This window comes from Xiphophorus hellerii, chromosome 14, assembly GCF_003331165.1.
Source record: "Xiphophorus hellerii strain 12219 chromosome 14, Xiphophorus_hellerii-4.1, whole genome shotgun sequence".
NCBI classification, from domain to species: domain Eukaryota; kingdom Metazoa; phylum Chordata; class Actinopteri; order Cyprinodontiformes; family Poeciliidae; genus Xiphophorus; species Xiphophorus hellerii.
Window position 1 is genome coordinate 19,158,933 of NC_045685.1, and position 15,102 is coordinate 19,174,034.

The 15,102-nt window shown below is 43.9% G+C and overlaps 1 protein-coding gene across 5 annotated transcripts in view; it reads right to left on the bottom strand.

Moving 5' to 3' along the window:
• LOC116732832 (nuclear factor 1 B-type-like) overlaps nt 1–15,102 on the bottom strand; it is a 93,152-nt gene that overhangs the window by 18,199 nt on the left and 59,851 nt on the right. For 3 of the 5 annotated variants that reach the window (XM_032583340.1, XM_032583342.1, XM_032583338.1), the window contains 4 exons: nt 12,483–12,603; nt 11,271–11,389; nt 7,016–7,150; nt 5,799–5,983 (listed from right to left, as the gene is read on the bottom strand). In XM_032583340.1, coding sequence (XP_032439231.1) covers nt 5,799–5,983; nt 7,016–7,150; nt 11,271–11,389; nt 12,483–12,603 — 560 coding nt within the window. The remainder of the gene's footprint in view (nt 1–5,798; nt 5,984–7,015; nt 7,151–11,270; nt 11,390–12,482; nt 12,604–15,102) is intronic. The other 2 variants (XM_032583341.1, XM_032583339.1) reach the window with 1 other exon arrangement.

Here is a 15,102-nt window from a genome sequence, read left to right on the forward strand (position 1 = left end):
CCATAAACATGGCAGGACTACACTCGTTTTGTCTCCTAACAAAACCCATAACATTACAAGAGGACATCCTCTGCACAGTGACTTATGGTTACAAGCCCAGGCTCTGCTTGTAAACGCGCTCTTGGCCCGATCTCAATAAAATAAGACGAGCATGCCACTGCATTTTAACAAAACAGCTCGCCCTGATTAAGGCCCCTGTTTTTAAGTGACCTGACAGAATTAAAATGCCCAACTAAAAACTCTCGCTTAAAGATTTTAGACCTTTCATTTGCCGTCTTGTCACAGTTATTACTAATACCCAAAAAGAGCCGAAGGGGTGGGGGGTGAGGTGTAAACGACAATGGATTTCCTACATCATTCCTCACAATGATTAAATGGACTTTAGGAGGACGAGGGGCATGAAAAGCCAGAGAGGACTGCGGCGCGACCCGCTACAATGGTGTGAATGCGCCGCTATGGAGGGACTATATATAAGAGGGGTGGGGGAGCGTTGTATAAAAGGAAGCAAGTGGGAGCTGCTCTTTGAGACGGCTGGAGACTGTCTGGGCCGTTCACTCTGGGGCCGCCCCGAGTTCAAAACTCAACCAGGCCTTTTCGGAGAAGAATCGAATCCGCAGGGTTCCCTTCGTTGTGAATAGAATGTTTAATTAGAGTGTAATATAATCTGCGTTAAAGCAAGCATAAAACATTCTGGCACTCGTCCATGGGATTATAAGCGCTGTGTTATTTGCAGAACCCCCTCCACCACCACCTCCATCCCCCCACTGGTCTTCCAGCTCTGCTTTCTCCAGAACCCCAGCAGAGGGCCAGTTAATTCTGCACAAGAGCACGGCCCCGGCAACGGCAAATATTTACAACCTTTATCATTCCCCGTGGTTTTTTTTTTTCTCTCTCTCTCTCTCTCTCTAGAGCAACACCCCCACCTCTGCCCCCCGCCGTTCTGGAGCTGGAGTCGTCTACGAGGCTTTTGTTTACAGTGAGAACAGCGGGGAAATAAAACTCACATAAATATCACACGGCTTTTCTCATCTATACAGACGCCGGGCTCGCTCGCTCGCTCGCGGCGCACACTGGCCCGCACTGTGTTCGCCGAAACGCACAAAAGCGCAGAAAGCAGTCTGATTTACAGCCGAGTCCTGATAGGGATTTGCGTGTCATACATGTGACTGCAGTCGCAAGAGTTTGGCTGATTTTATAATTTTTTTATGGAGTCATGCGGTTGTTTTTCCCTTTAAATTAACTGCAAACATAAGGCTCCAAGTGTATTATAACCTTTTGCCCCGAGCGTTATGTCATCTTGAAAATATATGGACAGAAACATTCAAGGGTTTATAATCGTCTTAGTTATTATCATAACTCGGTGTAAATTACAGCAGACTAATAGTCTTTGCAGTCTTTGCAGTGGGGATTTATGAGAGTGTCTTTAACCAATTATATTCAGTGACAGTAACTTTCAGCAGCATTTAAAACCCTTGATCTCATTCACATTCTGTCGCGTTTCAAGAACTTTGTCGTGTTTTATTTGGATGTTTATGTGACAGACAAACACAAAGAGCGTCGTTGTGAAGTGTAAGGAAAATCATACTGTCAGGATCTGTGTTTTCTGTGTTCATTTAGAGTGTTCTGTGTCCTTGAGTCTCTTCGTTGTCCTGTCCTCCCCTTGATTGTTTCCAGGTGTGTCTCGTTCTGTGATTACCCTCCCATGTATTTAACTCCACCTGTGTTCCTTGTTCCTTGTCGGGTCCTCGTCAATGTTAGCTTCTTCGTCGTCAGTGTTTCCATGTGCCTGCTGTTCGTTGTTTGGACTAGTTTTCTTCATTAAACCATCATAATTCATCATACCTGGGTCCGCTGCCTCTGCCTCACCACTCTCACCACCCGCACTTCATGACAGAAGGACCCGACCAGACCGAACGGTGAGGCTGCGCAAAATGGACGCAGCTGGAGTGAGGTTCCCTCCCAAAAGGCGGAGCGGACCGAGGTGGAGATCCGGCAGGGAGGAGAGGGAGCTGACTGAAGCCCTCGCCGACCTGCAGCGGGAGCTATTCCGGGGGACAAGACTGGTGTTGGCACCCCCCGGATTCGGCCCCCGTCGATTCCTCCGTCCAGGAAGTCAGCGACGTGAGCCGCCGGCAGACCCGGCCCCTCGTCGCCTTCCGGATCCGTCACCTCCACGTTCAGCCCGGAGACAGCGACGTGAGCCGCCGGCAGACCCGGCCCCTCGTCGCTTTCCGGAGCTACCACCTCCGCTGCCAGCTCGGAGACAGCGACGTGAGCCGCCGGCAGACCCGGCCCCTCGTCGCTTTCCGGACCCGCAGCCGTTTCCCAGGCTTCGCTCCGGCTCGCCTCCGCTGCCGGTTCCCAGGCTTCGCTCCGGCTCGCCCCCGCAGCCGGTTCCCAGGCTTCGCTCCGGCTCGCCCCCGCAGCCGGTTCCCAGGCTTCGCTCCGGCTCGCCCCCGCAGCCGGTTCCCAGGCTTCGCTCCGGCTCGCCCCCGCAGCCGGTTCCCAGGCTTCGCTCCGGCTCGCCCCCGCAGCCGGTTCCCAGGCTTCGCTCCGGCTCGCCTCCGCAGCCGGCCCCGAGGCTCCGCTCCGGCTCACCTCCAGCCGGCGCACCCGAGGCCGAATCAGCCGGCGTTCCAGCCGGCGCACCCGAGGCCGAATCAGCCGGCGTTCCAGCCGGCGCACCCGAGGCCGAATCAGCTGGCGTTCCAGCCGGCGCACCCGAGGCCGAATCAGCCGGCGTTCCAGCCGGCGCACACGAGGCCGAATCAGCCGGCGTTCCAGCCGGCGCACCCGAGGCCGAATCAGCCGGCGTTCCAGCCGGCGCACCCGAGGCCGAATCAGCCGGCGTTCCAGCCGGCGCACCTTCCGAGACTCCCAGTGTTCCTTCCGAGACTCCCAGTGTTCCTACCGAGACCCTGACCTTCTGCGTTCCTCCTGAGACCCTGACCTTCTGCGTTCCTCCTGAGACCCTGACCTTCTGCGTTCCTCCTGAGACCCTGACCTCCAGCGTTCCTCCTGAGACCCTGACCTCCAGCGTTCCTCCCGAGACCCTGACCTCCAGCGTTCCTCCCGAGACCCTGACCTCCAGCGTTCCTCCCGAGACCCTGACCTCCAGCGTTCCACCCGAGACCGAGACTCCCTGCGTTCCACCCGAGACCGAGACTCCCTGCGTTCCACCCGAGACCGAGACTCCCTGCGTTCCACCCGAGACCGAGACTCCCCGCGTTCCACCCGAGACCGAGACCCCCCGCGTTCCACCCGAGACCGAGACCCCCCGCGTTCCAACTGAGACCCCCTGTTCTCCACCAGAGACCCTGCCTCGGGGGGCTCGTCGTCGCCGTCTGTGGGCGGCCCCCGGAACTCCTCGTCGCCACCTCCAGCACCACGGGCGACCGCCGGACCGCCTCCGGGGTTCCCGCCTCCAGCACCGCGGGCGACCGCCGGACCGCCTCCGGGGTTCCCGCCTCCAGCGCCGCGGACGGCCGCCGGACCGCCTCCGTGGTTCCCGCCTCCGTGGTTTCCGCCTCCAGCGCGGCGGACGGCCGCCGAACCGCCTCCGTGGTTTCCGCCTCCAGCGCGGCGGACGGCCGCCGGACCGCCTCCGTGGTTCCCGCCTCCAGCGCCGCGGTCGACCGCCGGACCACCTCCGTGGTTCCCGCCGCCGCGGACGACCGCCAGACCACCTCCGTGGTTCCCGCCTCCTTTGCCTCCGCCCACCCTGTGGGTAGTTTTTTGTTGTTTTTGGACTCTTGGCCCTTCCTGTGTTTCCGCCCACAATGGTGGGTTGTTTTTTGTTTTTTCTGGACTCTGGCCCCCCGTCCGGCGCCCTCCGCCCACCCTTGTTGTGTTTTTGTTTTGTGGGCGTCTGGTAGCCGCCCTTGAGGGGGGGGTACTGTCAGGATCTGTGTTTTCTGTGTTCATTTAGAGTGTTCTGTGTCCTTGAGTCTCTTCGTTGTCCTGTCCTCCCCTTGATTGTTTCCAGGTGTGTCTCGTTCTGTGATTACCCTCCCATGTATTTAACTCCACCTGTGTTCCTTGTTCCTTGTCGGGTCCTCGTCAATGTTAGCTTCTTCGTCGTCAGTGTTTCCATGTGCCTGCTGTTCGTTGTTTGGACTAGTTTTCTTCATTAAACCATCATAATTCATCATACCTGGGTCCGCTGCCTCTGCCTCACCACTCTCACCACCCGCACTTCATGACACATACATCATTTTACACTTTTTGTTTCTGAAAATGTGCTGGTGTTCAGCCTCGGGTCGATACTTTGAAGTACCACCGTTTGTTGCCACTGCGGCTTTAAGGTTCTGGGCGATTTTCACATCCAGAAAATAAATTTTTTGCTCGTGAAGTTCAGGCAGATTGGATGGAGATCATCTCTGAACATCAGTTTTCAAGTTGTGCCACAGATTCTTAATTGGGTGCAGCTCTGGACTTTGACTGGTCCATTCTACCGCAGGAATATACTTTAATCTTAACAATCCCACTGAATATTTAACATTCTGTGTTTAATTCGATTCAGTTTATTTATACGGCAACAATTTAAAACAAATGTCATAAAAAGTCATGAGACATTGCCTAAATGTGACCTTTAATGGTATCTTAGACTAGATTGGCTTAACTCCTGCCAACTCTTGTCGTCACTTGTAGCATGGAGAGTGAAGTAATAATGGTATTGAGAATTTTTAAAATAAACTTTGAGTTCATTTTAACCGAATTCTCCAAACCTGAGAGAGTTTTGTGTTATAGTACATCTTTATCAGATAAAACAGCAACAACAATTTACTGCATCCATCTTCCAAAAGCATCGTGCTACCTCAAAGGAGCAAAGCACATGTGCATGCCACACATTTCAGATTTCTGTTTCCACTCACTTTGCAATTATTGCAGTTAAATGATAATGTTTGTATTTTTAAATCACATGAAATCCTAGTAAAATAAAGCTTGAGATTGTAAAGCAGGGGAGTCAAACTCAGTTTCATTTTGGGCCAAATCAAGATCTTGAATGCTCTTAAAGGGCCGGTTGTGCCAGAACGTCTTGCTGAAACCTGTAAACTAACTGTTAAAATATACATACATTCTTAAACGTAAGTAAGATTGAATGTCTTTTCAGTTCGTCCAGGATTTCACAATTGGGATTTTTTTTGCAGTAAAAACGTTTGTGGTACTAATTCAGAAATATTTGCACTCATGTATGATGGCAAATGCAACTTTTTTATTATTCGCCGTATTATTATGGATTATAAATCAAGTAAGGCTCAGGTAGATGTTTAGTAGAAGTAAGAAACACATCCACCTGTGAGCTGGAGTAAACAGTCACTTAAATCCAATACTTTTCACCATTTTTGCCAGAAATCTGCAATAAACTCACAATTATGCATTAAGCACAAAAAAAGTGGAGGGATTTATTGATTTTGCGTGAATTTCCACGATAATTCGCAAGAAAGTGGAGGGACTGATTGACGTAATTTGGCAGTAAACAGATAAAAACTGCTTTGATTTGAGTTTGACACGCGTGTTGTAAAGGGACAAAACCTGGAATCTCTCAAGGGGTGTGAATACTTTTGCAATAACTAACAGGAATGTCTTTTAATTTAGGAAATTCAAGCAAAACAGGAACATATTCCCAACTTCCAAGCGCATCTTGAAGGCATTAATGAAATACTGCGTGCTGTAATTTATCTTATCTTTAATCTCTCGAGGTCAGAGCCCAACAAGATAAAGAACAAAGGCTGGAGGCTCTGTGAGTAAGCCCAAACTAATACTTTAAACCTGCAGGCACACAGAAAAAGACCGACCTGGCTGCTCTGTGGGCTGGACGGGTCGTACGACGGCACGTAGCTCTTGAGGGGATCGGCGGGGTTGAGGTGAGGCGGGTAGCGTATGGTGGGGTGCGAGAAGTAGGACGACGGCGCCGGAGGCAGGATGGCCGAGGCTGAGAACTGCAGGGGCGAGTGTGAAGGGGGGCTCCTCGATGATATAACTGTGGGGAAAGACACACAGACAGGAAAGACGGAGAGAGAGGAGAGGGTTCAGATAAAATGAGGCTCTCTTTAAAGTCTAGTGTTCACTCAGTGGGTTAACGGCTTTTGGAGCCACATTTAGGACCAATAAGTTGAAGTTGAAGTCAGATCTATTCTTAACAACAGTCTTTCAGTTCGTTGATGTCTCGCTCTCTTTAGTATTTTCATCTGGACTTTGACTGGACCGTCAGCCTTTTCTTTTTGAGCCATTCTGTTGTAGACATTGGTGCACAGTCATGGTTGACGCATAGAGTTTCTGCATCTCTACTTTGGTATAATTTGAGATTTCCAGACGGGTTGTTAGTCATTTAAATGCAACCTTTGTCCAGCCATCATTTTCTCTTCTCTAGAAGACTTTCTCCTGCCAACATTTCCAAACAAGTTGCATCTGTTGGGTTTTATTTCCTTTTTTTTTTTTTTTACACAAACTTTGACATTTAACCTGCTAACTGAGGGTAGTAGTGTAAAATGTAGCTTTTGGGCTGTTCCCAATTCCTCCAAATTTGGATCAATGTCCATTCTGGAAAAGATTGACGGCCGTCCTAAACGTTTTCCACTTTTGAAAAGTTTTTTTTTCCTCTTTACAAGGGCAGATTTCTAATTGTTTGGAAGTATCTGTCCAACCCTTCACTGACTAGAGATGTGAATTTGCTTCTCTGAAATAACTGCAGTCGTCTTTGACACGCTCTTTTCTGCTCTGGACCAAAACCTCCTAATTTTATAGAGGAGGTCAAACTTACAGAAGATCAATAAGGAAGCGCTTCGATTAGCAGCGCTCTTAAATCCAGATGTAGTTTTTTTTTTTATCCCAGCCTAGTTATTTAAATAACGACAGCACTAAAAAACTGTTTATACACTTGAGCTGTAAGTGACGTTGTAACCTGGTTAAGATCCAAGAACTAGGAGAGAGTACTTTCTATCATGACCGCAAGCTTAGATTTGCGCCGATTTATTTGTTTATGTTTATGAAGAAAAAGTGTGCTTTGACTCACCACTGTGTCCCACACCTGATAGGCCCGGGTGGTGAGGCTGAGAGAAAGTGCTGAGTCGTGGTGAGGAGTCCTGCGGGGAAGTGGGGCTGAACAGTGGCTTTTCTGGCTTCTTCATTGTGGGAGAGGACATCTCTGCTGGCAGAGAAAAGCAAAACGAAACCATGCATGTCACTGAAACCGTGTCCAACTCTTCTTAATAGTTTAAAGCAAAAGGAGAAGCAGAGGTTGTACAGCTTGTACGTTTTTTCGAGTATAATAAAAATGAGATAAAGTTTGGGAGGATATGCTGTGATGGAAAACAGGGGGTTTCATTTTCTGTTGGATGTGTCAGAAACAGCAGGATATTTTTATTTTGAGTTTCTGTAAAAAAAATAAAAAGAAGAATCAGGAATATTTCTTGTCAGTGTATCATTTCAAATTTCTATATTTAGCATGTCAATCTACACATATCTGTTGTATATTTTCACATTTTTTAATCCCTAAAACCTCACGTTGATTAAATAAATGCCATTTTTAATATTACGAGTCGCGTCTTTTAAGAAAAGCAGGAATCACTCGACCAATTTTTTCCTGTTCCTCCCTGATTGGCAGGACAGACGCTGAACAATCAGGTTTTTTGTTTCCCTTCATTCTCACTAAACACAGAATAACAAAGAACTGTCACTATTTTCCTTTAATTCAAACCTACTGACTTTATCATGAAGCCTACAGGACATTCTAATTAGTAGGACAAAAATCAACATAGGTTGAGATTAAAAGTGGCTGATCAGATCTTGCTTTTTTGGGCTAAATCATGAAGTACTGAGCTCAGTTTTTATTGTTTTTTAAGTGCTTTAGAATTAAATTTGCCATTCGAGACCCGATAATTGGCATCGGCCAGAAAAACCCTGATCAATGCAAATCTAGTCGTGGCATTTTGCTTCCAAATGTACGAACAAAGACAAAGGGACATGATTACCACAAAACGATGCACAAGATTTCAGATTATTGCCGTAAATTAATCAGGTAATTCCTGAAAGGTTTATCCTAATGCCTCATTTAATGAAAAAAAAATTTAAAATGGGGTTGAATTTGATCCTGAGGGCTTCATGTAATAAAAAGGAAACGCAGAACACAATGAAAAATGCATTTGGAAAATAATCTCCTCCCTGAGGGGAAATCCCATACAATTTCTGGAATCATAATAAATCACCGGAACTCCTCAATAACTTAAAAAAACAAGTCTTTTATCACGTCAGAGCAGATGATTAAAGTGACCCAAATAGGATTTAAAACTTTTAAGACCTTCACGTAATCTTAAGCAGAGAGCAACACTCTCTGCCTTACAAACTGTAATTCCCCAAGAATAATAAGGAAAGCGCCGCTGAAGACGTGGAAACTATTGAGGAAGTTCGTTTGTTGCTAACGACAGAACGTGTGAGCACAAAGTGAACCAAAAAAAAAAACCCAAACAAACAAACAAAAAAAAAAAAAAACACGCGAGCTGCTCATTATTGCGGCTCCCCAGTTTTAAGAGCGACGCTCTGCTGTCACGGCTGCGCGGTTTTCAATTTTCCATGCTGAGACGTGGAGTCTGAAGGGAACGTGATAACAAATAGATGCGAGAGGCGGTGGCCTATGTCTTCTTCTGCCTTTTCCACGATGAACACTCGTATAACTTTCACATCATCTGCCTCTTTTCTTTCAGAAAAAGATGGGGTTTTTTGTGGGGGGGGATTTATGTTATTTCGCAATTTAAATCTGTTAAACTTCCTTCCCTGAATTGACTAGAGGCGGGGAGAGATCCGGACAAGCAACAGGAAAACTTTGTTATCTCCAAGGAGGAGAGGTGGTGGGAATTTAAGGGGATTTCCCAGCCTGATTTTGGAAAGGAGATACGTTTCATGTTGCAGTCAAAGAAGAGAAATACCTTAGAGGAGACTTTCAAGGATGAGAAAAAGGAATTGCAGTAAATTACAGCAATTAATTAATCCTTTGAATAGTTAAAGAAGCGTCGTTGCCTTGAAACTTTATTAGTCATGTTTAAAGGACTGATTTGTTTTGTACTGGCTGAGTAAATGTGTGCTGGTGTGTAATAAACTCCAACATTTCAATGCTTTCCCAGACCAGAGCACTACCAGAGAGCCTGAACGACAACCACGTGAAAGAAATGAAATCCTTGGCACTTCGGAGGACTCATATGGGTTTAATATCGGCCCACTTCTCATTTATTCTCTCTTGACAGAGTAATGGCTGTCTTTGGAGAGTTTCCTACCCACTTCATTCCCTTCCTCCTCACCCCAAGTGTCTAAGTTTACGCAGTGCAATGCTCTCGGGCCTTGTGCAGAGGGACACGCTAGAATTTCGTGTACCCACATTGCGGCTGCGGCTGAATCCCACCACTGCTGCGTCTCCTGTGTGTCATCTGGTGTTTTCCTCTCGCAGCCTCCCCACTGATTATATTAAATTAAAAAAAGGAGGTGGTCTGGGTTCAAACCGGAGCTAAAAACCACTGTGCAGGGAGAGGAAAAAAAAAAAAAGGGCTTTATTTCCAATGATTTTATGTGTGTCGCAGATAGACCAAAATGTGTCTTACCTGGTCTTATGGGTAAAATACGACTAGAAGACGTAGACAGGAGTGAGTGAAGGGTGGGAATGATTAACAGATTTTCATTACAGTAATTTATATAATGTGTTTCCCTAAGAGAATTGAGGTACTGAAACACAAACGTTTGAGTAATATTCAAATTTATTGAATATAACTTTAAAAAATGTGGGCGTGTTAATATAAGCTAAATTAATACAAGCTAAAGTTTCAGAAACAGGATTTAGTTTTGCAGCAGAACATAAAATAAGTACACATCTGTATTTTTTCTCTGCTCTCATTAAACTAATACCAGAGGAGTCCAGTACATTCTCCGACCACTTCAAACAATCACATGGCAGCAACCCAATGCATTTTGAAGACAACTTACTAAAGTTAAAAATCTTCAAATACTAGAGATCCCTTCTAGAAATGGTCAACTGCCTATTTTAATAGTTAAATCACCAATTATACAATAAAATGCATTAATACTACATATTAGCACTTCCACAGAAGCAAACATCCAGACATTTCCATATCTCCGCTCCTGGTGGTTCAGTCAATCAACAGCAAGGAAAACAAACGTCGATCCTGGATTGTTTTTCAACTATTTCGGCATCCCAAGTTGAACTTTCTTTTCAATATTTAGGATATTACATGGAAAAATCAGATAAGCTAATTTTCTGCAAGTAATTTGGAGTCACTTTCCGCAGAAAATCCGCAAATGCCGTACTGCGAATCAGCAAGAGTCCTCTGTGTTCCAGAGCAGAAGGACAAATAATTACTGCTAACATCCACAGTACAGACAATAAACATTTAAATAAATGGGCGAAAGCAACTGATGTCACGATTCACCCAGGATCAATAAAACTGGACAATAACAGATCCGGGTTTTTGTTTTCTTAACTGCAATATTCAGATGGTGAGGAGAAAATTTTTGCAAAAATGAAATGGAAACAGGAATCCATCCTGCTTTTATTCAATAATTCATGAGGGTTCAGGTTCTCCGTAATACAGATTATATTCAAAGAACTACTCAGATTATTTTGAACTTTTGCACAGCGGTTGATGGATTTTCTCTGACAAAGTATTTGCTTCACTTTTTGCTGTGATTGCCATTTCTTTTAAAATTTAGAACCATCTACTAAGTACGTCCTTGAAGATTATTTGTTACAATCAGTGGAAAGACTAATGCAGAGCAGCTTGCAACATGGTTGTCTGACTTTGTTTACCAAGGAAAACATACACTAAGTCACTTTTAAAATTTTTGCATGGGATGAAAATAGAAAGTTTATAGATTATTTTAGCAATATCAACAATCTTGTGAATCGTTTGGGTGTGATAAGATCTTGAAACACACATCTCGTGAGTCAGCGAGGCTTTGCCGGATGAAGTCGTAATATAAGACAACCCAATTATTTTTAAATCATTTGTTTGGCAGAATTTTTGGGTTTCCAGAAGGAACAACATAAGGCCACGGACTGACAGACAAGACTCAGACAACATGCAAGCGCTGCAAGTTGTTCAGACGGTGAAGGAGGCAGAAAGTCTTGCTAAAATGGCCGACGGCTGGACGGCTAAGGGTAAGTTGAGCTACAAAACGATCAACAGCAACTGGGAAATGGTGAAGTCGCAGTCTGACATTTGACTACCAGATAAAGCAGCTAGAAGTAAATAAAAAGCGGAAATCACCTCCGTCTCTGTCGTGCCAGTTCGCCCGGCTGCTGGCTGGTGAGCTGGGTGACGAGTAGAAGTCGGGTCCCGTCGGGCTGGTATCCATGTTCTCCTCCATGTTGGTTTTGGGCCTTTTGCTGAACACAAAGTCAGGTTTATTACTTGATGCAATCATTCGTTTTATGCATCACAAATCATATCAATTGAAACAGGTGCTAATATTTATTTATTTAAGCTAACATAGGACAAGTTATGTTAGCTATAGTAAGATGTGCTAATTTAAAATAATATAATCCATAGTAAACTGAAATAATATAATCTCAGTAATTAGATAAAATCAGACTTAAGTTATTTTAGCTTAAGTTATTAAGCTAAAATAATATCTTAATTATTTTAAGCTATTATTTTAGGAGCTGAAAGTTTAGCTCCTTTAAGCTAACCTACACTAAAAGGACCTATGCTAACCTAAAATGAAAAAAATAAAAAGGTGTGCTAAGCTAAGTTAATTTACAACAAACTAACTTGTTGCAAATCAGTTAATCTATGCTCAGATATACTGATTTATAGGAAAATAAATAAAATTTAGCTAACATAAGATTAGAAAAATGTAGCTCAAATAAGCATAGCTAAACTACTGTACGCTAAACTAAGACGAAATAATTTACAATAAATAAAAAGCTTATTTATCAGATTAAAGCTACACAGGTAATAAACATACATTTCATTAAGTCCACATTTTGTTTTTTTATTAGTTTGATGTAATTTTCTAATCTTACTTGCAAGCAAAAAATCATCACAAACTGGAAATGAAGACTTAAAAACAGTAGGTATGTAATTACAGTAATCTATATAATGTGTTTCACTAGAGAATTTAGGTACTGAAACACAAACTTTTGAGTAATATTCAAATTTATTGAATATAACTTAAAAAATGTAGGCAAGTTAATATAAGCTAAATTAATACAAGCTAAAGTTTACTAGATTAAACTTAGCAAAGATGCTAAACTAAAATAAATTCAGCTAAACCAAAACAGGCTAAATAAGTTAAGGTAAAATAAGCTAAGCTAGGATAATTCAAGTCTAAAGGGATATTTTTTTTTTTTTTAAGATGGAGAATGTTTTCAATTCCTAAGAATACAGCAAACAAAGTCAACTATATGGAGCAACAAGAGAGGATATTTGTAAAAGAAACTTTGTGTGATTATTGTGCTTCGCTGGCGTCCCACTGACCTGCCAGGCGGGGAGGACAGGGAGCGTTGTAGTGCCACGCTGGAGTTCAGGTCATGATAGTAGGGCTGGCTGGGCATGTCCGCCATGGAGAAGGGTACCGCTGCGCCGTGGGTGATCGGCACTGAAGAGGACACACAAAAAAAATAGCTCAAGGTTACTCTGCTTTCTGGTTGAGAGATGCATCTCCATCCTTGCATCTAGAAGCAGGTGATTTATTACGCAGACCATGATTGGTGGAGTGTCTGTCTTTTTAGTCCAAGGTGTTTTGTATTTACTGAGTGTTTCTAAAGTCGCTGCATGTGGAGAACTTGCTCAGGAAACTTTAAGTACTTCTTATGTCTTATTTAACACTGCAAATGGTTTCAGTCATTGTTCATTTGTTCATTTTTTTTCCAGAATGATCTTAAGTTTCTTAAGGTTTTCTTCATCCTGAAGAGTTCTGCAGGTTTTCTATGTATTTTTAAGCATTTCTCTAAATTCTGTTTCATTCATTTTCTGTCTATTATCCACAATGATGTTTTTTATTTGATAGTTTAAGCCACTTAATCCTGACCTATAAATTATTCAGTCATAAAAGGCCTCATAAACTTAAGGCTATTGACAAATTTAATTTTTATAGACTTGCTACCAACATCCTGTCACAAAAACAAGATTTATTCCCATTTATTTAACTGAATCTATGAAAAATACAAAACATAACTGTTTTAAAGTGAAAAATAGTATCTTATCACCAACAAGATGTTTCAGGAGAGGATCAACTGAAGTCCAATCTATGCTTTCTTCTTCTCTTACATACAATAAAACGTTACTTTCACAATATGAATGAGATAAACATCTGACTAAAAAAAAAAAAAAAGCCAAGAAGTCAAAAACAAAAAATTATACCAAGACTTTTTGATCTAGTTTCTGGTGCAAATATCTTAGTACAGTAGAAATAAGACTAAACAAAAACGTACAAATAATGTTTCTGCTGAATACAGGATCTTGTTTTCCTTAATATTGATTAAAAAGTACAAGTTTCGGATTATTTAATTTATAACATGGGAATGAATATATAATAAGTGAAATAATATTTGAGTGGAACCAGTACTTTTTCATCAATATTAAGGATTTCCTTACTTACAATAAGCTCCTATATCTTGCTGAAAACGTATTTCAGCAAGTGTGCTCAGATATTTGACCCGAACTATTTGGTAAGATTTTGTGTTTTTGCAGTGTCGGGCGATCGAGATCGATTTGAAAAATTGCCAGCAGGTCTGGTTCCTTGGATTTAAGGCATAAAGTACTTAGACGGATTATCGTAAAACTGTATATGGTTAAATCTTTTTATGCTGAGTGAATCAGAAACCCCCCCAAAAAAACACTGTGCAGAGAAAGACCCAGCAGTAAAACTCTCTGCCGTTTCCTCTGATAATGATTTACTGCGGAAAAGGTGATATTTTCCCCGCTGCGGTTGAGGTGAAGGATATTGTTTCAAGGGAGGCCGTGCCTGTGTTTACAGAACAAAAGGGGTTCACCACCCATCCTCGCACCAGTGTGTGGCCCGTGAGGCCGCCTGCCGCTCGAGTGCTCGGTCGGTTTGGAGTGGATGAGAAGATGGAGTGTGTGGCGCCGTCTGTTGTGGTCTGAGGTTCACCACTGGCACGATCCGATCCGCCAGCCTCCGCCCTGGCAGCCCACCGCAGCGTTGGCAGCGGCCCCTACCCGCTGCTACCCACGCCGGGCTGTTTGTGGAGGAATGCATCCGGCCCGAAGACACTGAATACCAGATCATTGTTTTTGTTGTTTTGTTTCTCGATTCGCTGGTTAGGACAGCCCCTCACCCCCCCTGGCCGTCCCTGTTGGTGTGGCGCAGTTTTTGCAGTGCCAGTCTGCCACCCTGTCGATCAATTATTCAATCATTTTGGCTTTAATTCAGTAAAAAGAAAAAAAACCACACACATAATTATTTTCTGTGCTCTAGATCAACCGGCTTCTTTTGCCTGGGCACATGCGCGCTTTGTTTTGAAAAAAAAATGAATTTTTTACACTTGAACTCGAGGCTCGTGTTGCATTAATGAGTCGAAACGCCGGGTTGCGATTCAGCCTTGAACTCTGGAGCTCCCTTTGATGGACTTCAAAGAATGTCTCGACAGCTCAGAGAGTCGGGAGAGGAGCGCGATGACGGACGAGCGGCTGCTTAGATATCTTCCCAGGGAGCGACCGGCTGAGTGAGTGACAATTCCTGTGTGTCCGGCGACCTTTTTAAAATTCCAGCTCGGCTTTGCTGAAGCCGGCCTCTGTCACATGAGAGCAAATGTGGCGGCTCAGAGGCCATCTGGTCAGAGGGCAAATTAAACACTACACAAAAACACGGCCTTCCAAGGGATATTCTGTGTCTGAGCACTGAAAGGAGTAGTTAGTGCCTTTTGGAGCACAAAACGAGACAATGTGGCTCAGGCTTTAGAAGTATTTATGGTTTAAGATGGAAAAAAAAAGATCAGACATTTCCTCTTCTGTAACGTTAGCCGAACTCTTCTGCATGCAAATGTGAAGAATATATTTGGATATGCAGCAGATTGAATGCATAGACTTTGTAGATTTCAATAAAGTCTAATATGAATGTTTCTGTAAATCAAAT